We start from the raw sequence: 23,323 nt of genomic DNA, 5'->3' as shown, positions 1-23,323 counted from the left end.
AGAAGCCTCCTCCTTAGATGTTTCTTGGCCTTTCTTCCTCTCACCCCCGCCAGTAAGTTACTGAGGTATGATGGAGCACAGATCTTGAAGAAGACTCAAGCCCAGAGTATAATTGATTCCATCTTATTCCTTATTAGAGGCATCATCTCATGCCCCACTTTGAAGTCTCAAAAAAAGTCTTAAAGGGAATATCTTTAACTTCATGTAGGAACATAGCTGAGCATGAGAGAGTGAAAAACACACGTTGTACATAGGGTGGTAGCACTACAAATGTTATTTGCGAGGAAAGCTGAGTTCCTTGAGGATTAGTACCATACCAAGATTTCTAGGTGAGGGGCTTAGGAGAATAAAACTGATTGGAAGAGGGGCTATGGGAGCCTGTTCTTACATCATTCAGGATGGCTTACACACATACCCATACTCTTTGGTGCAGTCCCTAAGCTGGGCTATGTCTTTGGCAGTTCTGCAAAACAAAGTACAGGACCTGATGCATAATAATCCTTCAAAAGTGCTTGTGATTCCATAAGGAGGTATGTAGGAAGGGGAGACAAAGGATAGAGAGTGGCAGGGTTCTTGTCTTTTTAAGATTAAAGGGGAGACAGAAGCAGAGACAGGCTGTCTCCACTCCCTACCTCAGATCTCCAGTTCAGATGCAACAATAATACTCCAAACCCTATTACTCAGCAGCTATATTTCTGATAAAAATGGAGGGTTCTCTTCCAAGTCTCAAAAGTCAACAGCTGCTTAGATCCCTGTTTCCACTAGAGGGCCTCATGTATTCATTCCTTCTCCTCTGCAACCCCCACCAAAAATATGTGTATATGACACGTGTGTATGTGTGTACTTACACGCACAACATACACACAACACCCAAATACACCCTACCAATCAGAGCTCCCCCCTCCCTACTCTCTACCACCAGGTGTAAAAGGGAAGATTCCAGGAACTCAAGCCTTTGTTACTGTGTCCTATTTCAATGAAGGGTAGGATGGGGTTAGACCGGCGTTGGGGCGGGGCCAGGGAGCTGGATGCCTGGGTCCTCAGTTCCTACCAGTGAGTCCCTAGGCCGCTGTCTTTCTCCCCTGCTCTACCAGCCTCACCACCATCCATGCTGCCCCAATAGCCTTAACTCGGAGCAGATTCCAAACAGGAGAAGCTGAAAGGATCTCCTTTCACCCCGACTTTTGACCAGGGCCTCCACACCACCTGCCAAGGCCAGCAGGTAAAGTGAGAGGGTTAGAGCATATAGAAAGGGTGGACACAGAGGAAAATGCTCTTTGCACCTGAACCTTGACCCCAGAATTAAGGGAAGAATCTGAGTCTTGAGAGGAGTTGTTCTTAGCCTGGGGAAAACAAATCTGAGACATCTGGGGTTTGTGTTTAACGGAGGTGAGAAAACTGGAGGCAAAGGTAGACATTCTCTCAAACTGTGTCAAGGAGTGTGGAGCCCGTGGTGGCAGGGAAGTGTTTGGTCATAGGATGCGCAGTTTGGCACTCTGGCCTTGCTGCTGAAGCATCTCCTGAGTATAAATTCAATCCATGGTGGACGGAAAGTACTTGGGAAGGAAGTCCCCTGATGGCAGCATTTAGGAGAAGGTGAGACGGTGGCTGAGTGGGCAACTGCTAAGCTGTCTCATCAGGGGGCTCCCCCTCCCATTCCCACCTATCTTTGCCTCCCTGGGTTGGGATTCCGGGAGAAGCTGTAAGTTACTGGAAAGACAGAAACAGAGCTGTTACCGGGGCGGGAAGATGAGCAGCGCTGGAATGCGGGGAAAGTGGCACAGACCAGAGCCCTGGAGATCTGGGGATCTGGGGAGGAGGGAATCGGGTCTGGTAAACTAGAAGTTCCCCGAGTTGGGGGCGCTGGCCGCCGGCTGGCGGGCGGGCCGGCCGGGGCGGGGGGCGGGCAGCTGTGTCGTCAGGAGCGGGGCGGCCCCGCGGCGGCCGCGCCTGCCTGGCCCGTCCCCTCCAGCCCAGCTCGAGCTCCAGCTCCCGCGCCGGCGCTCCAGCTCCGACCGCGCGCCCTCCGCATGCAAGGTAGAGACCCCGCGAGCCCCGCGCCGCTTCCCACCCTCCCGCACTCGAGCGGGTCGGGTCGGAGGCCGCGGGAGGGGACGCCCCATGGGCTAGGGTAGGGCTGCTGGGCCGAGAAGGAGGAAGCGTGACAGCTGGAGTGGGTAGCTAGAAAGGTTTGCGCCAGGAGCCGGGGGCAGCAGGAGGGTTGGCCCAGAACCCCATAGGCAGCGTTTTCCCTATACCTTCCCCTCCATCTCTCGGATCCCTGATTACTCGGATGGATGCTGAAGCTGGCTCCTCGGGACCGGAGTCGGAGGAAACTCGGCTTTGGAACCTCCACAGCGCTGCACGGGTGAAGGGTACTTGTTTGGCCCCCTGGTGCCCAGCTTCCCACCCCTCTCCTTTCTACACCTGTCAGCGGGAAGTTTCTGAAACTACCTGGGTCTGAATCCCACTTTTCACCTTTAAATTGGGAAAATGAGGTTTACGGAGGAAGGCATGCAAATATTACCGGGCATCTTCCCAACCTCCTAACCATATGAACCCACATCCCCTAACCATGCCAACATTGTAACTTCCTCCTGTACTACACAGCGACACTCCCCCCAACACACACACACAAAGAGCACCCCCTTAATCAGACAACACTACTGTCTGCGATGTTTGTGGAAGCTTAACAAATTTTAAGGCTTCAAGCCAAATGATTCCTTCTCAGGGGTCACTGATAGCAAGGATGGGCAGGAAAGAAGGGACCCTCCCTCACTCCTCAGAAAGAGGAGGAGGATGCAAACCCTGGAATGGCTAAGGGATTCAGAAGTCCAGGTAATCTGTTCTGGGCGGTCAAAGAGGAGTGCCTGCCCCTTGGGGTTCCTTGCTGATCAGCTTGAGTGTTCTGGGGACATAGTGGTAAACCTACATGACTTTGAACGTGAGCCGTGAGTATTGAAGTGAAAAAGAAACTTTAAATGTTAGCACAGGCTTTGGAAATCATATTTATCTCTCAGTTACCAGCAATTTTAGTACTTAATGTTTAAAATAAGATCTAGAAGAAGACCAGAGACACTAAGATTTAATGGAATGGACTAAGGATGGAATGTCTAGAGTTTGGGTGTGAACTTGAGAGAGTAGTTCTCTCTCTGGGCCGCAGTTTTCTCCTCTGTAAAATAAGAGAGTTGGTGCCTCCCAGCTTGGAAGATGTTCTAGGATTCTCTGCCTCCATGTCAACTTCTTACTTTCTCACCCCAAGTTAGTAGGGGCAGGCAGGGAAACCAGAGGAGGGAAGGGAAGGGTGAGTCACAAATAGCTGGCAGGCTGGCAGCAGACCCCACCCTCCCAGCCCTAGCATTCGCCTGGACTAGCCCAGGTTATAGCTTCAGGGTTGGGATGGAGCAGGACAAAACTGGACTTGTTTCAGATTTTTAAGGCCCTGGACACCTGAAAAAATCCCAGGAGGCTTTATGTCCAAGGTCTCAGCCCAGAGGTGTCGTCGGACCCTGATCGTTTAGTTGCTATAGCCACCTCCTCACCCTCCCAGAGGCAAAGTGCAGGATCTTGATATTACATGTCTGTACCTGAGACATGGCACAAGTGGGAAGCTGTACAACTGGGCTTCCCTGCCGCTGGGAGTCCCTTGGAATTTATGCCATCCCGGGTCCAAGGCATCATTTTTCCTAATATTCAGATATGTTTCTCTAGGTACCACCCTTGTATAATAACAACAAGCTAATGTTTATTGAGTTCTTTCTCCGTACCATTCAATTTGCTAAGTATATTGCATGTTTTACCTTGTTTAATCTCCACATGGTGACTGATTTCTCCAGGTACCCATTTTACAGATAAGAAAACAGGTTCAGGGAGATGAAATAACTCATCCAAGAGCTAGAATTCTAATCCATGCCTATCTAATTCAAAAATCCATTCTCTTAACTTCTACTATATACTACATTTAAGATCTGGAGGGTTTGAAAAGACAGGCAAGAGAGGAGCATTGTGCCTTTCCTGTTTGCCCCTTGCTTGCTCACTCAGTCATTTTCTCTCTCAGATTCCATTTCCTAGAACCTTGGAGCCATCTAAGAATTCCCAGGGGTAATCAGAGGCTAATTAAGCCATAGAGGCCCCATTAACCATAAGACAATTATGTATTCATTAGATCTGTTGGCAGGAGAAGTTAGATTACAGTCATTGAAAGGGCCAGATGGGTGGAGTCCTTTCTTCAGAATATTAGTGTCTCAGTACCTGCTTCTAAGTGTTCCCAGAGAATGTCCAGAATAGGAATGCTATATGTGGTGGTATATGGCAGAGATGTCCCAAATGCAGAGGCTGCAGAGAAGGTTCTTGCATCATCAGAAAAGAAATTTTAGAGGGCCCTAACCACCTCCTTGAGCCTGCCCCAACAACCCTAAATAAGGGGGCAGAAGTGAGACAGAAGGTCAGGGCCTTGGGTTGAGTACCAAAGTAAGTGGCTTTTAAGCATCATTCATCATCTAACAAATAATTAGTTAGCACCTACTGTATGTGCTCCAGGCTTCCCAGTGGCTCAGTGGTAAATAATCCGCTTGCAATGCAGGAGACCTGGGTTCAATCCCTGGATTGGGAAGATCCCCTGGAGGAGGAAATGGCAACCCACTCCAATATTTTTGCCTGGGAAATCCCATGGACAGAGGAGCCTGGAGGGCTACAGTTCATGGGGTTGCAAAGAGTCAGACACGACTTAGCAACTAAACCACCACCACCACCACATGTGCTCCACGTTTTCTCATATTCCCCTCGCTGTCCAGATGGATGTTCTAGCATCCCATTTATCACTTTTGGATTAATATTCTCCAAATATGACTCCCTAACTTGATACGATACAACTATCTGTACAACTGTTACGGAACACTTAAAACATGATGGGCATTAGGAACTGAGGACAGAGTGGTGAACAAGTCTGATAAGCTCCTGCCCTGTGAAACTTACATTTTGGTAGGAGATGACAAACAGTAAACAAAGAAGCAAATAAATTGACAAGATAATTTCCAGTTGTGATAAGTTCTGTGAAGGAAACAAAAGAGGTTGCTATGTAAAGGAGGGGGCCTGCCTTAGGACAGAATGATCTGGAAAAGTCTCTTGGAGGAGGTGACATTTCAGCTTAGGCAAGAAGTCATCTCTGCCAAGAGCAGGGAAGGGTGTTCCAGGCAGACAGAACAGTAAGTCTCATGGCCCTGAGCAGGAAAGAACTTCCTGTGCTTGAGGAACAAAAAGGAGGGCAGTGAGACTAGAAAGCAGTGTGTGAAGGGGAGAGTGGAACACAAGGACAGAGGGGGGTGCGGGTGTGTGGGAAGTGGGGAGGGGGGTAAGGGGGCAACGCACCGCACAGTTCTCGGGTTGGAGCCTTGGCGCCTCCACTTGTCACCTGCCATGGGAAGTCCCAACCTCTTTGAGCTCCAGTTTTTTCATCTATAGAATGGCTATACCAATGATTTCTTATCTCATAGAGTTTGATTTTACTTCTTAATACAATAATAACTACCATTCCTTATAGACCTTCTATATATGCCAGGTGTTATACTAGGTACTTTTCATATTCTTTTTCTTTTTTTTCCTCATACATTATTTGACTTAATCCTCGCAACTATGAAAGATAGACATCATTCTCCCCATTTTATAGATATAACCTGCCCAAGTCACACGATGGTATCAGAGCTAAGAATGGAATCCCCATATGACTAACCCCAGTTCTGTCTGACTCCAAAGTGGAGCTGTACTATGCTAATGTAATTTATTATTGTTACTGCTGTTATTGAATCTTCAAGGCAAGTTGCCCCCTGCAGCTTGGCCCCTGGGTCAACAGTGGTCATGATCCACACGATGGCTCCTCCTTGGTTCCTGAGTCCCACAGCTGAATGCTTGGGCTCCCTAAACACTGCCAACCTAGCAGGGTGGAAAGAAAGCTCCTTCACTCAGCACAAAGGTCCTGGGGCTGATGCTCAGCGCCTTCTTCCCCTACCTCCTCCCACTTGTCTCCTGCCTGGGGCCCGCCCTTCCCCAGTGGAGCTCCGCAGGACGCAGACAGGCGGGGCCGGGGCCGGGGCTGGGGGCCCGGCTAGAGCTGGTTCTTGTCGCGCGCGTCAGAAGCGCTAGAGGTCGTTGCGGGGCGTGGGTGACTCTGGGAGTGGTGGCTGAGCGGGGCTGGGGACCAGGGCTGGAGGCGGAGCAATATGGGGTCGTGGCCCGGGAGGCGTGCGGCCATCTCAGTGAGAACCAGCGCAGGGCCGGGACTGCGGATCCCGAAAGGAAAGGGAGATGGGACTGAGCTCAGGGCCGGCCGAAACTGAGATTGCGGAGATTGGGGGTGGAGGGAGAAAAGGTAGAAAAGCGGCCAAAGGACACACCCAAAGAGACACTGTAGCCTAGGAAAGCGGGGGTGGGGGCGAGGAAGTGAGAGTGGTCAAGAGATGAATCAAGACAGACGGGGAGAAATCAGAGAGCTGGAGAAGGATCCAGAAATGTTGGAGATGGAGTCAAGGATGAGTCAGAGAAACAGACACAGAGAACAGACACTGTCAGGGAGAGATGGAGACACAAAGGAGAGTAACAGGGAAAGGAGGATACTTGGGGAGGGTCTCAGAGACACAGAAGGAAGAGAAACAGTAATAGGAGTGGGGAATGAATGGAGCAGACAGAAGCAAAAGGGCACCGAGAGTCGGTCAGTCCTTCCACATGCTCTTGTCATCTTCCAGAAGTACTACAACCAAGCTGCCTTTGTGTTCATCCTTAAGAAAAAAAGAAAGATGGCCAAGGAGAGGGGCCTAATAAGCCCCAGTGATTTTGCCCAGCTGCAAAAATACATGGAATGTGAGTCTTTCCTCTCAGTCATTCAATCCTGGAGACCTTACCCTTACACAATCCCTCCTCCTCATTCCCCCCAGCCCCTCCTCTTTTCCCTAGTGGCCTTGAGACTGGATGCTCTTGAGATATGCCTGACTGGGAGAAGGAGGGGAGGCAAATGGGGAGACATCTGGGGTCTTAGCTTTCTAGTCACCTTCTCTAAATCTTAACTGCCTGCTTCAAATCTCAGAGAAGAGAAGTAAAGAGGGCAACCACTTTGGAGGATCTGAAAGGTTTTTCTCTCTGTATTTCTCTGTTTTTTCTTGAAATTTCTTTTTCATCTCGCTGGAATCTTCTTTCCAGTTGGATGTCTGGGGGGGTAACTGGCAGAGGGTAGGAAAATCTGAAGCAGAATAACGCTGTCTTCCCTCTCTTCACTTCCTAGACTCCACCAAAAAGGTCAGTGATGTTCTAAAGCTCTTTGAGGATGGTGAAATGGCTGAATATCTCCAAGGAGATGTAAGTGGCCACTGGGAAATCGTCTCCTTCACCAATTCCTCCCACCTTTGTTTTTGCTACTTGATTGGGATCCCCAACTTCCAGGGATTATTCTGGCCGAACCCTTACTGTCCTCTCTCCAGATTCTCCCAGCACCCATGGTTACTGCAGCTGTTACTTTAGGACAAAATGAGATTCTGTGAACTCAGGACTTAGCCCAATAAACCACACCCCTGCCTTGGATGCTTCTCTGCATTTATTGTCATGTCCCCACCACTCCCAATGCAGTCCCCAACTCCCATCCCGCAGATCTCCCTGGGGTAATGCTTGCTCTCATCACAGGCCATTGGATACGAGGGGTTCCAGCAATTCCTGAAAATCTACCTGGAAGTGGATAATGTTCCAGATCACCTAAGCCAGGCACTGTTTCAGTCCTTCCAGACTGGCTACTACATAGAAGACACTGTAAGAGAAGGTATGGTCACACGTGGGTGGGACTGGGCTGGGCCTCCAGCCCGGAAGAAAAGTCAAATTACGTGGGAGTTTGGGGAGTAAGAGTTGAATTGAGTCACATCTTGGGGGCAAGGTGGTGGGAGGGAGAGGTAGAGGGTAGCCAGGCTGGTCTAGGAGCCAGAGGGAGAAAAGTGAAAGGTGAAAGGGGAGAGTTGAAACAAACAAAGGAAAAGAGAAGAGCCAGATGGAGGGAGCCCCAACCTGAGATCTGCTGCACTTTTTGTGACCAGATGTGGTATGTCTCAGTGACGTCTCCTGCTACTTTTCTCTTCTGGAGGGTGGCCGGCCGGAAGACAAGCTAGAGTGTGAGTTGCCATTCTGGACTGGGAGAGGGGAGGAAAGGTGAAGGGAAAGAGGGCATTCCCTAGCCAGACAAAGGTGGGTCAGAGAATGGGCCCCATTTCCTTTGTTTCCCCAGACTCCTTACACCTAACGCCATCCACCAGAGTCACCCTAGTTTCCATGTCTTGTATATTTTCATGTGGGTGACCTAGGATGTTCTTGGGATTTGGGAGGTGTATACTGTTGCCCCTCCCTTTTTGTCTCCTGTCTCAGTCCCAGCCCCAGCCCCAAGTCCTGGATTCTTCATCCAAACAGTCTCTCCTTATCTCTTTGTTTCCCCTGGATTCGGTTATGAATTCTTTGGATATCCCTCACAAACTGACCCCTAAAACACCCCACAGTCACCTTCAAGCTGTACGACACGGACAGAAATGGGATCCTGGACAGCTCAGTGAGTTGGGGGACCTGTATGCTGGGCAAGGGAGTATGTGTCCGTTTGTCTGTGCCTTCCTGTCCCAACTCTTCCGGGACCTTAAGAAGAGGAAGCTAGAGGGAGAAGCTGAGTCCTCCAGGACTAAATTTGGGAGTAGGTCCCAAGCTCCTGGGGCTTCCCTGATGGCTCAGTGGTAAAGAATCTGCCTGCCAGTGCAGGAAACTCAGGTCCAATCCCTGGATCAAGATCTCCTGGAGAAGGAAATGGCAACCCACTCCAGTATTCTTACATAGAGAATTCCATGGATGGAGGAGCCTTGTGCGCTATATATACTCCATGGGGTCACAAAGAGTTGGGCATGACTTAGCAAACTAAACAACCAAAACCCAAGCTCTTGACGCCTAAAGCGGATGCTGAAGACATGATTTGGGGACTCTTTTGCAAAGATAAACACATAGGCACTCATTTACTTGGCGGAGGCACTTGAGAATGAGAGGGGGTCTGTGGGTGGAACCTTGATCTCTAGAGAGTTTGGACAGTGGTAGTGAGGTGGGATATGGCTATGGCTCTTACCCTCTTGGCCCCCAGGAAGTGGACAGAATCATCATACAGATGATGCGAATGGCTGAATACCTGGATTGGGATGTGTCTGAGCTGAGGCCGGTAAGGCAGTCCCTTCTGCATGTCCCTTCTTATACTTCCTCCTTAGTCAGTCCTTTATTTGTCCTCCCCCATTTCTGACAGGCAGCTTGGTTGCCCTCGGCTAGGATGGCTAGGCTGAGTGTCCTAGGGGGCAGTAGAAGTGAGGGGTTACTCACCCCAAAAGTCTACCTCCCTGCCTTCTCTGCTCAGATTCTTCAAGAGATGATGAAAGCGATTGACTATGATGGCAGTGGCTCTGTCTCCCTAGCTGAGTGGCTCCGGGCTGGGGCCACCACCGTGCCACTGCTCGTGCTGCTGGGCCTGGAGATGGTGAGTAGGAGAGATTTGTGAGGATGGGTAAAACAGTTGTCTTGGGTTGTGCTTGCCAAAGTTGGCTCTAAGGGCTTAGACATTCCCTAGTGTCTGCTGTGCCCTCCCAGACCCTGAAGGACAATGGGCAGCACATGTGGAGACCCAAGAGATTCCCCCGACCAGTCTACTGCAACCTGTGCGAGTCGAGCATTGGTCTTGGCAAACAGGGGCTGAGCTGTAACCGTGAGTGATGGGGCCTAGAAGTGTGGGAGCAGAGGGGCAGCCCAGCTATCTTTGGGAACACGGTGCTCTGAACTCCGAGAGACCTGGGTTTGAATCCTGGGCTCTGCCAGTGACTGGTTATATGACCTTGTTGTGATTGTTTCAGGTGAACAGCAAGGGGACTCAGCCATACAACCCCCCTCCCATCCAGGCTGGCACATAACATTGAACAGAGTTCCATGTGCCATACAATAGGTCCTTGTTGGTTATCCATTTCGAATATAGCAGTGTGTACATGACCTTGCCAAACTCTCTAACTGTCCCTTCTCCCCAGCAACCATAAGTTCACGCATTCAGTCTGTGACTTTCTTTCTGTTTTATAAGTTCATTTGTATCATTTTGTTTTTAGATTCCACATATAAGGAATGTCATATGATATTTCTCCTTCTCTGTCTGACTTACTTCACTCATATGACATTCTCTAGGTCCATGTTGCTGCAAATGGCATTCTTTCATTCTTTTTAATGGCTGAGTAATATTCCATTGTAAATACATAGCACGTCTTCTTTATCCAGTCCTTTATCCATGGAGATTTAAGTTGCGTCCAGGTCTAGCCACATAACATCTTTAAGTCTTAGTTTCTTCAACTGAAGATGAGGTAATATGAGCATTAAATAAGTTGATGCCAGAAAAGTACTTCATTCACTGCCTGTACCTACTATTAAGTCTGCAATAAAAATTAGCTATTATTTTTGGTGGTGTTATATCTGGGCATCCTTTTACATCATCCAGCTCAGTTTCTTGACACGTGAATGGAGTGGGGTTGAGCATTTGGTAGCAATTGCTCTTTCAGGGGGAAGAGTGAGCAAAAGACCCAGGTCTTGGAGGTGAGTCCAAGTCCAAGTCCACCCCAAACTTTAATTCTGTGCCACACCCTCACAGCAAGGGTTTAGACGTCAGCTGCAATGAGTGATGCTGCCTGGCCCCCAGGTAAGGAGGAAATAAGGGATGAGGGCAGCAGCTAAGGTACTGACCTTTCTCCCTCTGGCCCAGTCTGTAAATACATCGTTCACGACCAGTGTGCCATGAAGGCCCTGCCCTGTGAAGTCAGCACCTACGCCAAGTCTCGGAAGGACATTGGTGTGAGTGATCCCATGCCCACTCAATCACCACCCACATCCTGGTCCTGGGTTATAACCATTGCTGCCCTGAGACCTTCCCCGAGTCCCTGCCTCAGACCCTCTCAGACAAGAGATTGCCTTTCTCCCCAAGGTCCAATCACACGTGTGGGTGCGAGGAGGCTGTGAATCTGGACGGTGTGACCGCTGTCAGAAAAAGATCCGGATCTACCACAGTCTGGTTGGGCTGCATTGTGTGTGGTGCCACCTAGAGGTCAGTTTGGGAGCTATCAGCCCAGCCTTGCTCTGGGCCCCTCAATGAGCTGGCCTTTCCACCCCACCCAGCCACCGCACCACCCACCCCCACCTCCTCCAGCACATCTCCCTAACAGCCTTGGTTGTACTAGACTGCAAGTTGACAGGTGATGGGGTTCCCTTCACGATCTCTCCATGCCTGTCTTGTCTTTCAGATCCATGATGACTGCCTTCCAGCCATGGGCCATGAGTGTGACTGTGGGCTGCTCCGAGATCACATCCTGCCTCCATCTTCCATCTATCCCAGCGTCCTGGTGAGACTCTTGGGCAGCACTTGGGAAGGGAGCAGGAGAGCTTCCCCACTTCAAACACGGACACATACAATGTCGCTTAGAGCAGAGAGCCTATATTTCTAGGATTCAAGTCAGACTCATCTGTTTATGGAGTCACACAATCCAGTTTTCCTTCCCTCTGCCTCCTTCCCTTCCTAGGCCTCTGGACAGGAACGTAAAACTAGCAAAATAAGCCAGAAGACCATGGATGATTTAAGTTTGAGCACTTCTGAGGCTCTGCGGGTACAGGGCCAAGAGGGCTTCATGGTGGGGACTTCATGGGAGGAAACCTGGATGTTGGAGCCTGCTACCTGGGAGGGGAGGGGAAAGCCTTCTGGGGGGAAGCCAGCCCTCTGCCCCTGTCTCTAGGGTCCATCTTCACTCTGACAAAATCCTGCTTTCCTTATCCTTGTTTTCTTCCCTCAATGCAGATTGATCCTGTTTCTAACACCCACCCACTTCTGGTCTTTGTGAACCCCAAGAGTGGCGGGAAGCAAGGCGAGAGGTGAGGAGAGATAGAATAGGCTTTGTGAAATCGAGGGAGAAGACCAGCAGAGGTTGGGAATCTGTATGTATGGAGGGGACATACCTTAAGGACATTAAGAGTGTGGAGTATAGGGACTTCCTTGGAGGTCCAGTGGTTAAGACTCTGAGCTTCCACTGCGGGGGGCAGGGATCCCATCACTTTTTGGGGAACTAAGGTTCTGTATGCCACACAAAAAGAGTGGAGTACAGAATGTCCATCCCCTCCATGAGCTTTCCTTTTTCCCCACACAGGGTGCTTTGGAAATTCCAGTATCTGCTGAATCCTCGACAGGTGTTCAACCTCCTAAAGGATGGTCCTGAGCCAGGGTGAGGATAGATTAGGGGCTGTATCACAGGGTTGTGTGTGTCTGCCTTTCTGTGTACGTTGGAAGAGAGCAGGAAAGAGTGCATGTTGGGAGGGAAGGGCCAAGGGAGCCCAGAAAACCAGACTTCACAATGCTGCTTTTGCTGGGTACCCCCAACCCTGAATTCTCTGGCTCATCTTTGCTCTGTGCTCAATGGAAGGAGATAACTTTCTCTCTCTTCACTGAGGCGTGGTTATAAGGTTGTACTTTTTCTAGCCTTAATAGAAGCAAGTCTTTTGACAAAGGGAAAGGGCATTATAAGGAATGAGAGACAATAAGTACTTACTCTGCCTGTCCAAGAGTTGGGTAGACTTAGTCCTGATAGCCTTCCTCATTTTCCCTTTCACCTTTTGTCTCAGACTCAGATTCTTCAGAGATGTTCCTGATTACAGGATTTTGGTGTGCGGCGGAGATGGCACAGTAGGCTGGATTCTAGAGTCCATTGGTCAGTGAAGGGAGAGGCTTCAGGCTGGGCCCGGGGCAGTGTCCCTCCAGAGCTAACTCTCTCCATCCATCTCCTCACCTGCCTCCCCAGACAAAGCCAACTTGCCTTTTGTGCCTCCTGTTGCTGTGTTGCCCCTGGGCACTGGAAATGATCTGGCTCGTTGCCTAAGATGGGGAGGAGGTAAGTGGTTAGAAACTGGTAGCTCAGCTAGTAAAGAGTCTGCCTGCAATGCAGGAGACCCCAGTTTGATTCCTGGGTCAGGAATATCCCCTGGAGAAGGGATGGGCTACCCACTGCAGTAATCATTGGCTTCCCTGGTGGCTCAGACAGTACAGAATCTACCTGCAATGCAGGAGACCTGGGTTCGATCCCTGGGTTGGGAAGATCCCCTGGAGGAGGGTATGGCAACCCACTCCAGTATTCTTGCTTGGGGAATCCCCATGGACAGAGCAGCCTGGTGGGCTACAGTACATGGGGTCACAAAGAGTTGGACATGACTGAGCAGCTAAGCACAGGGGAGTGAGGGAGTTGGGTAGGAAGGGGAAGGCACATAGAGAAGGCATTTAGGGGACGTCTCTGGTGGTCCAGTGGTTCAGACTCCAAGCTTCCACTGCAGGGGGTACAGGTTCAATCCCTGGTTAGGAAACTAAGATCTCGCATGCCATGCAGAGCAGCCAAAAGTTTTGTTTTTTTTTTTTTTTTTTAATTTAAAATAGGCATTTAGGCATCTGGTGAAGAAAAAGTGTTGGTGGAGAAGAGAGGCACAGATAGGTGGGTCCTAAAGTAGATCGTCTCAAAGGAAGACGGCTCTGGAAGAAGCCAAGGACCTGAGGGGTCAAGGGTGACAGTCCTCTTCCCTATAATCTTGAAAATACTCTTTTGTTTCTCCCAGGTCTTAGAGCTCAAAATCAAAGAAAATGTGGGTGGAGAAGACAATGTGGGAATAAGAAAGAGCTATATGTAAGAGCTATGTACAAGAGTTAAGCCAGATACTGAGTGATGAAGCTAGCAGGGAACTTGGCTGTGGCTCATTCATTTATTCAGCCAATTACAGTTGGCCCTTGAACAGCATGATCTTGAACTGTGCTGATGCACTTACTGAAGATATTTTTTGGTAGTAAGTGTTACAGGATTACAGAGTCCATGGTTGGTTGTATCCACAGATGCAGAGGAACAGTGGATTTGGAGGGCTGGCTATAAGTTATACTCAGATTAACCCCTATGTTATTCAAAGATCAACTACAGTCAGAAATCATTCATTCATTCATCATAGTTTTTTCCCAAGTCTATTGCAACATTCCCCTTAGGGCTCTCCCGTTTCTAGTCTTTTTTTAGAAGAGAAGGTTTGAGGGATGGTATTGATAGATAAAGAGGTCAGTGTGAGGGAAGGTTGAAACTGTCTTGGAATGAGGAAGTTGTCTTGGAGTTGAGGCTCTTGGATTCAGAGTCCAGCTTTGAGATCTCACAGGAGATTATGGAATGGGAGCTTGCTAAGGACAGAGAAAGGTATTCTAGGTGAAAGAAGTTGTGTAAGATCAGCAGAGCCACTAAACAACATGGTGGTGCGTTTTGGGAAGTGTGAGTCATTCACTGTGACTGGGACTAGGGCGCACAGTGGGCTGTGGGGAGAGGGAAGACCAACTGAAGCGGGGTTCAGATAACGGAGGGTCATGAATGCTGCGGAGTTTCTAACTTCATCCTACCAGACACTGAAAGCTGACAGCCCACAGACATGATTCGTGCTGTTTCATACTAGGATGTTTGCCTTGCAAAGTTTTAAACTTTTTTGACCTTGGCTCTATCTAAAAATGGGTCATGTATTCTTCAATTCACCATAATCCTCTCAGCTCCCTGCTACTCATTCACTTTACCTCTCTAGCCTCTGAGGCATTTGAATGTACCATCTCTGAACCATGAGGAGCTCTGGAACTCATGAAATATATATATAGGTATATATATATATACATATATATTACTTTCTATCAGTTCGGTCACTGAGTTGTGTCCGACTCTTTGGGACCCCATGGACTGCAGCACGCCAGGCTTCCGTGTCCATCACCAACTCCCGAAGTTTGCTCAGACTCATGTCCATCGAGTCAGTGATGCCATCCAACCTTCTCATCCTCTGTCGTCCCCTTCTCCTCAAAGTAATATGTAATATTACTTTGTATGTAATAAACTTTTTTTTGGCTGCGCTGGGTTTTCGTTGCTTTTGCAAGGGCTTTCTCTGGTCTCAGCGAGCAGGGGCCATCTCCGTCGTGGTGCTCAGGCTTCTCGCTGTGGTGGCTTCTCTTGTTGCAGAGCGCAGGCCCTAGGCGTGCAGGCTTCGGTGGCTGTGGCTCTCAGGCTCAGTGGTTGGAGCACATGGGCTCAATAGTTGTGGCATATGGACTTAGTTGCTCTGCAGCCTGTGGAATCTTTCCAGACCAGGGTTCAAACCTGTGTCTCCTGAATTGGCAGGAGAATTCTTATCCACTATGCCACGAGGGAAGTCCAAAATTACTCTTCATATAAAATATTACTCCAGAAAGTAGAAATATCTCTGTATATAGTCATTTGAATCTTGTATGTAAACATGTGACCATTTTTGGAGGGGTATTCTTAAATTCTCAACATCTGACTTTGTTTCTTTTTTCATTACAGTTACTGTTTTTCCAAACATTTATTTATTTTATTTGGCTGCACTGGGTCTTTTTTTCTTTTTTTGGCTGCTCTGGGTCTTCGTTGCTACTTGAGCTTTTCTTTAGTTGCGGCAAGCAGGGGTTACTCTCTAGTTGTGTTACACAGGCTTCTCATTGCAAGGCTTCTCTTGTTATGGAGCATGGGCTCTAGGTGCCGGCTCAGTAGTTGTGGCACACGGGTTTAATTGCCCTGAGGCATGAGAATCTTCCCAAACCCGTGTTCCGTGCATTGGAAAGCAGATTCTTAACCATCGAACCACCAGGGAAATTCCTGACTTTGGTTTCATTGCAGTATTAGACTCTTTGAAATCATGAACTTTGAATCTTCACTCTTTTTTTTTTTCTAAAGAAACATACAATTATTTTATTTATTAGTTATTTATTTGGCTGCACCCAATCTTAGTTGTGGCATGCAGGATCTTTAGTTGCAGCATGCACACCCTTCGTTGTGGCGTGCGGGATCTAGTTCCCTGACCAGGGATTGAACCCCAGCCTCTGGCATTGGGAGCTCAGAGTCTTAGCCCTGGGACCACCAGGGATGTCCTTTCACTTTGTGCTTTGCAGATGAGACCTCATAGCAGTTTCTGCTAATTCCATCTGAACCATGAAAATAATTATTTGAATACAGCACTAATGAAAAAATCCTAAGATTCGAAGAGGGATTGATGAAAGGAATACTGCTCTGGGAGCTCTATGGAGAATGGATTGGAGGCAGGAAGCAGTACCTCAATTGCAGTAGTCTAGTTGATTCCTCAGTAGGTGAAGAATGTGCCTGCAATGTAGGAGACACAGGAGATGGAGGTTCGATCCTTGGGTTGGGAAGAGCCCCTGGAGGAGGAAACAACAACCCACTCCTGTATTCTTGCCCGAAAAATGACATGGACAGAGGAGCCTGGTGAGCTACAGTCCATGGGATCGCACAGAGTTGGACACTGAGCACAGTACACAGTCAAGAGAAGATGAACACAGAAGCAAAGGCAGCATGACCAGTGGAGTCATGAGGGAGAAGCCACAGTACTTGGTACTGATAGACTGTGGGGGATGAGGTGAAGACAAGTCTAAGACATTTTCCAGGTTTGTGAACTAAGCAGATGGGGTACTATTTATTAAGACAGGGAATTTAGAAGGAGGACCAATTTAAGGAAGAAAGGTAGATTCTGTTTTGGATATATTGAGTTCAGGTATCAGTGGAGCCCCCAGATGGAGATGTGTGGTGGGTAGTTAGAACTTGACTTTAGGAATTTAGGAGAGAAGTCAGGGCTGAAGATACGTGTTTGAGAGACATCTGCTCCAAAGAGATAATTGATGTCCTCAGAGGAGACTAGTTACCCAGGGAAAGAGATAAGAAGAGAAGGTAGATAAGGACAGCCAGATCCTGGTAAACATTCTATTTAAAGGTTGAACAGAAGAAGATGAATTATTAAAGGAGTCTGTATTAGTGTCCTATTGCTGCTGTAACAAATCACCATGGTGCCTTAAATCAACACAGATTTATTATCATAACAGTTCTGGAGGGCACAAATACAAAATCATTTCCACTGAGCTAAAATCGTGGCAGGGGTGAAAACATACTCAGAGACTTAGAGGACAAACTTATGGTAACCGGGGGGAAGAGTTGGGGGAAGGGATAGTTAGGACATTTGGAATCAACATGTACACACTGCTATGTTTAAAATGGATAACCAGCAATGACCTTCTGAATAGCACAGGGAACTGCTCACTGTTATGTGGTAGCCTGGATGGAAGGGGAGTTTGGAGGAGAATGGATACATGTATGTATATGGCTGGAACTATCACAACATTCTTAATTGGCTATATTCCAATATAATACAGGGCTGTATTTTTTTCTAGAGGCTCTAGGGGAGAATCCCTCGCCTTGCCTTTTCCAGTTACTAGAGGCTGCCTGCGTTCTCTGGCTCATGGCCCACCTTCCCACCAACAGTGTTATCATTCCAAGCTCTGCTTCTTTGTCATATCTCCTTCCATGATTCTTCTCTCTTGTAGCCTTCTTTCACTTATAATGGACTTCCCTCATGGCTCAGATGGTAAAGCATCTGTCTACCATTCGGGAGACCTGGGTTCCAAGCCTGTGTCGGGAAGATCCACTGGAGAAGGAAATGGCAATCCACTCTAGTATTGTTGCCTGGAAAATCCCATGGACAGAGGAGCCTGGTAGGCTACAGTCCATGGGGTCACAAAGAGTTGGACACGACTGAGCGACTTCACTTCCCTTATAATGAGCCCTGTGATTACACAGGGCCCAGCCAGATAATCCAGGATGATCTCCTCACCTTAAAGTCCTTAGTTTAATCTTGTCTGCAAAGTCGCTTTTGCCATTTATTCGCCAATTTTGTAGATTAGGTTGTGGACTTCCCTGAAGGGCCATTGTTTTGCTTACCACAGAGACTAAGAAAAAACAGAATAGGTCCTCTGTAATTTGGTGGTATTTTAAAGGCTAAGTGAGGAGTTTCATGAATTAAAATGAGAAGTAAAGATATACTGTTGGTTTTGGCAGGAATCACTGGCAGTCTTTGCCAGAAGAGTTTCACAGGGTGGTATTGAGAAAGGCAAATTATAGTGGGTTGAACCATTGATGACATGTGAGGAAGTGAAGATATTTTTTTAATCTTATTTTTTTCCTGATTACAAAAATAATACATGCACATGGTAAAATAATAATAATAATAATTCAGGACTTCCCCAGTGGTTCAGTGGTTAACACTCCATTCTTCCACTGCAAGAAGCACAGGTTTGATCATCTCAGATATACTTGCCAAGAAAATGAAAGTTCCCTGGAATCTACTCCCTCAAGTTTTGGAGTCTGTTCTTCCATATTTTTCTCTCTAGACACATACTAATATGTATTTAAGTAATAGTTAGTTAGTTAAGTCGCTCAGTTGTCTCTTTGCAACCCCGTGGACTGTGTAGTCTACTCCATCCATGGGATTCTCCAGGCAAGAATACTGGAGTGGGTTGCCGTGTCCTTATTGATGTTTTTCTTTTATATTTTAAATAAACGGTTCATCTTAGTTATCATATTTCAATACGGTCAGGTTCGCCTCACTTTTTCTTACTACTGAGCAGCATTCCATTGTGTGAATATGCCGTAATTTATTTAAGTAGCCCCCTCCACCACCCCCCCTTTTTTTTTTGACCATACCATGAGGCTTGCAGGATTATAGTTCCCCAAACAGAGACTGAACCTGGGCCTTGGCAGTAAAAGTATCGAGTCCTAACCACTGGACAACCAGGGAACTTCCTAACTAGTCTCATATTGATAGACATCTGGGTAGCATTCAATTTTTTAATCACATACCATGCTACAATCTATCTCTGTACACAGCTGTGAGAATTTCTCTAGGAGAGATTTCTAAAAGTGGAATTGCTGGCTCAAAGAGTATAAACATTTTACTGATTATTTTATCTTTTAAAAATTATACAAATATTGCATCAGTACATTTTCACTGTGAAAGATTTTAAAAAGTAAAATATGTGAGTCTTCACATAAAAGTTTCCTCTTCCCTACCCCCTCACCAAATTCCACATTCCTCCCCAGAGATAACCACTCTTCCCTATTTGCACTCATTTTTCTGTTTACACAAACACACAGAGCTTTTAAACAAACAAATGGGATCACACACTGTCCTGGCACTTCTTTTTTCTTTGAATATGTCTTGGGGAACTTTCCAAGTTATTTCTTAGAGATTTGATTCAGATTATAATAGCAGCACATTATTTCATGGCATGGATTTGGCATAATTTATATAGCTTTCCCCTCCTAATGAATATTTAGAATTTTTTTTTCTTTTTTTTTTGCTGTTTTAGAGAGTGAGTACCTCAGCAAAAATCCTTGTACATCCATCCATCTCTATATACATTTGTGTTTCTGGAGGAGAAATTCCTGAAAGTGGAATTGCTGTGTCAGTTTTGATAACATTTCAATAAAAGTTGCCAAATTGTTTTCCAAAAATGAAATACCAATTTATGCTCCAACTAACAGCAGATGAGAGTGCCAGTTTATTCATAATCCCATTAACACTTGGTTTTCTCAGCCTCTTTATAATTTGTCGATCTCATAGGCAACAAAAAGTTAACTACTTTACAGTTTTAATTTAAAATTCTTTTAGTGACTAGTAATACTAAGCATCTGTAATAAGCATATTGGCCATACATATTTTTTCTTCTGTGATTGGCTTGAGTTGTTTGCCCATTTTTCTATTGACTTTTTGAATATAGTGTTTTGTAAGTACTTTTCAAATGTTGGATAAATTAGTCTGTTATATGTGCTACAGGTACTTTTTCCCAGTTTGTCTTTTTTTAAAGGTGTGTGTTTATTTAACCATACAGAAGTTGTATGTTTGGGCCTTTTTTTCTTTTGGTCAGGACTATTTCTGTTTATTTTATGTCAATTTTGAAAATTCCAAATATATTTGCTTAACTTTTGTTTGATTTCAGAAATTTCTAATTTAATTTTAATATGATTGGATTTATTGGCCTTCTTATTTGGCTCTAAGTTTTGTACTATGTTTTTTTAATTTTTTATTTTATAAAAATATTTAGAAAATAAAAAATTTTATATATTTTTGGCATACAGCTGATTAACAATGTTGTGATAGTTTCAGATGGACAGCAAAGGAACTCAGCTATACATATACATATAGCCATTCTCGCCCCGCCCATCTAGGCTATACTATGCTTTAAGGCTTTTCCACTCAAAAATGATAAAACATTCACTCATGTTTTCTGCTAGTACAAATTTTGGTTACATTTAAATCCTTTGACCCATCTTGAATTTATTTTAGCATCAGGGGTTGTTACTTCTACATCCAGCACCATTTACTGAATAATCTTTTTTTTTCCATTTCTTTGAAATGTCATCATATACTAAATTCCCACATACATTCGAGTCTATTTCTGGGGCACTCTGTCCTTTACTATTGAACTTTTTACTCTATTCATGGCATTCATGCCAGTATCAGCCTGTTTTGATACTGTTGCTTTATACTGTGTTCTCTCTGGGAGAAGAGAAAGCATGAGAGAAAGAGATCATTCCCATTCATCACTCATCTTTTTCAGCGCTTTTCGTTTTCCTGGCAATTTTCTTTACTTTTCCAGATGAACTTTGGCATTATTGTTACATGTGCACACCCATTGGAAACTTTCGCCCTCCATGACAGTGACAGTGTGGAGAAAAGGGTCAGTAAGTGTCTGACCTTAAGACTGGTTCATGGAAGCTGTGACTGAGCACCCTGCCCTTTTGTGCTTAGGGCTGGTAGGGTCTGCAGCACAAGAGCATAGTATCCCTGAGAATTTGTGGATCTGGGAGCTTAGAGGAGTTCCCTCCTCTGGGACCCAGGGCTTAGTACTAACCTGTTTTCTCCCCCATCCTTAGGATATGAGGGACAGAATCTGGGGAAGATCCTCAAGGATTTAGAGACAAGTAAGGTGGTACATATGGATCGATGGTCTGTGGAGGTGATACCCCAACAAACTGAAGAAAAGAGTGACCCAGTCCCCTTTCAAATCATCAATAACTACTTCTCCATCGGTGTGGTCAGTAGAGTGGGGCATGGGCAGGGGAGGGAGAGGAGGGAGTGGGGGTCAAGCAGGGAAAGGCTAGAAGAGGGCAGGGGCAGGGGAGGGAGAGGAGTTGGGGTCAAGCAGGGAAAGGCTAGAAGAGGGCAGAAAAGGAAGGTAGAGGCTAAGGGAGCCATGACACAGGGAAATGAGGAGTTGGGGGATAGTGGTGTGATTTGCAAGAAGAGAACATGGGATGTATCACTCCCAAACTGGAGAGTGAAAGAGAGAGGGTTCTGTGCTGAGAAAGGAGGCAGTCTCTGATCTTACTTGCCCTGGACTCCCCAGGATGCCTCTATTGCTCACCGATTCCACATCATGCGAGAGAAATATCCTGAGAAGTTCAACAGCAGGTGAGGGAAGGGAGAGTATGGGCATACACAGTGGCAAGGACCAGCTTTGGCCAAGTTTGACTCCATGCTTCAGTGGGCAGTGACACTTCTAGGAAGCCCCTTGACCAAGCTTCCCTGTTCCTGCTGGGACAGCAGTTAGGGGGTTGATGCCCTTCCCTGTCACTTAATCCACCTCTGCCAGCACTGTATAACTTGTCCCGTCCCTCCTGGGCCTGGCATTGGGGCCAACACAGAATGAAGAACAAGCTATGGTACTTCGAATTTGCCACTTCTGAATCTATCTTCTCAACGTGCAAAAAGCTGGAGGAATCTTTGACAGTTGAGGTGGGTGTGTTGAGAACCAACCCCACATCCTTTTCAGCTTCTTGTATCTTATTAATAATTTCACCCTCCGCAGGAGCCCTCAGGAACTTCCCATATTCTTGAACCTATACTTTGACCTCTCAGCTCTCTAATCCTGATTTCCCAAGTACTCAAGAAACACCAGTCCCCCTCATTCTCTCCACCCATTACAAACCTCCACATCTTAGCCTTCCCTGTGTGTTACCTGGTGGAGGGAATGGGCACGGCCATTGTGATGCCATGAGGCAAGGATCTGTGCTCTCCCCATCTCAGATCTGTGGGAAACCACTGGATCTGAGCAACCAGTCCCTAGAAGGCATTGCAGTGCTGAACATCCCAAGCACACATGGTGGCTCCAATCTCTGGGGTGACACCAAGAGACCACATGGCGATATCCATGGGATCAACCAGGCCTTAGGTGCTACTGCCAAAGTCATCACCGACCCTGATATTCTGAAGACCTGTGTACCAGGTAAGAGGAGCAGCCTTGGGAGCTGAGTTGGGGGTGGGTTGGGGGTACTAAGGGCAAGGTATGACTCTTTGGTGGCACCCTGCCTTCTACAAAACCTATCTCCCTGCTTCCTACCCCACAGACCTAAGTGACAAGCGGCTGGAAGTAGTGGGGCTGGAGGGTGCAATTGAGATAGGCCAGATCTATACCAAGCTCAAGAATGCTGGACATCGGCTGGCCAAGTGCTCTGAGATCACCTTCCAGTAAGAAAAACTCCAGCTGGGGTCTCTGAGGGAAGGAGTAGGGCCAGGAAAGCAGACAGGTTATGGGAATGGTGGGGAGGGCCTGTCCCAGATCTTCCTTGGTAACAAAGGGGCTAAAAGCCAACCTGGGAACAGAGTTGTGGTACTCAGCTGGCAAAGAGGCCGCCACCAATTTGTCTTGACCTTACACAGCACCACAAAAACCCTCCCCATGCAAATTGACGGAGAACCCTGGATGCAGACACCTTGTACAGTGAGTATTGCCTATGCCTGCCAGAAACTGAACCCCCGGGCTCTGTGGATCCTAAATTTCCATTCCATGGATTCTTTACTTCCTTCTGAGGCCTGAAGTTCCCCTGTGCACCTTCCTCCTAAAGCCTGATTTCTCAGCCCCTGGCCTTCCAACTGTGGCCTCTCTAGGACCCTGAACAGATTTTCCCCCAAGTCTCTGCTGCTGTAGCCCCAAGGCACCAGGTCCTGCCTCTGAATGTCCTTCCTTCCCTTCCAGATCAAGATCACCCACAGGAACCAGATGCCCATGCTCGTGGGCCCACCCCCTCGTTCCTCCAATTTCTTTGGCTTCTTGTGCTGATGGGGACATCTCAGCCTCCAAGCCAGCTGTGAACCTCCTTGTCCCTGGACTGTCCTCCCCAGGCTCTGTAAATTGCTGCCACACCCTCCTGCTAGCTCAGGGGGGTGTTCCTTCACCCTCACAGTATTTATTATCCTGCACCACCTCCACTACTCCCCATGCATATGTGCGCGCGCGCACATACACACACACACACACACACACACACACACACACACACCACAAATAATACATTGAAAGTGCCTCATCTGAATAAAATGAACTTTTTTCCCCACTGGGATAGCTGTTAAGTAAGTG

At 47.2% G+C, this 23,323-nt stretch overlaps 1 protein-coding gene across 4 annotated transcripts; it reads left to right on the top strand.

The window, feature by feature from the left end:
- Positions 1-2,009: 2,009 nt before the first annotated feature.
- Positions 2,010-23,246, top strand: DGKA (diacylglycerol kinase alpha). 4 transcript variants are annotated; one of them, XM_052639543.1, is made up of 24 exons: positions 2,010-2,037; positions 6,738-6,852; positions 7,271-7,344; positions 7,666-7,798; positions 8,067-8,141; positions 8,520-8,569; positions 9,140-9,214; positions 9,404-9,523; positions 9,634-9,748; positions 10,781-10,869; positions 11,000-11,119; positions 11,316-11,414; positions 11,592-11,675; positions 11,864-11,937; positions 12,210-12,284; positions 12,682-12,767; positions 12,858-12,947; positions 20,841-21,001; positions 21,314-21,378; positions 21,612-21,702; positions 21,994-22,192; positions 22,314-22,434; positions 22,627-22,687; positions 22,943-23,246. In XM_052639543.1, the coding sequence occupies exons 2-24, from the start codon at positions 6,789-6,791 to the stop codon at positions 23,024-23,026; spliced, it is 2,205 nt and encodes a 734-aa protein (XP_052495503.1). In that variant the 5' UTR covers positions 2,010-2,037; positions 6,738-6,788; the 3' UTR covers positions 23,027-23,246. The 4 variants fall into 4 exon arrangements, with proteins under 4 accessions (XP_052495503.1, XP_052495504.1, XP_052495502.1 ...); XM_052639544.1 differs by lacking the exon at positions 12,210-12,284; XM_052639542.1 differs by lacking the exon at positions 2,010-2,037 and having other exon boundaries at positions 6,453-6,852.
- The last annotated feature ends 77 nt before the right edge of the window (positions 23,247-23,323 follow it).

This window comes from Budorcas taxicolor, chromosome 5 (genome assembly GCF_023091745.1).
Source record: "Budorcas taxicolor isolate Tak-1 chromosome 5, Takin1.1, whole genome shotgun sequence".
Classification (NCBI taxonomy): domain Eukaryota; kingdom Metazoa; phylum Chordata; class Mammalia; order Artiodactyla; family Bovidae; genus Budorcas; species Budorcas taxicolor.
This window is presented reverse-complemented; position numbering and strand designations above follow the sequence as displayed.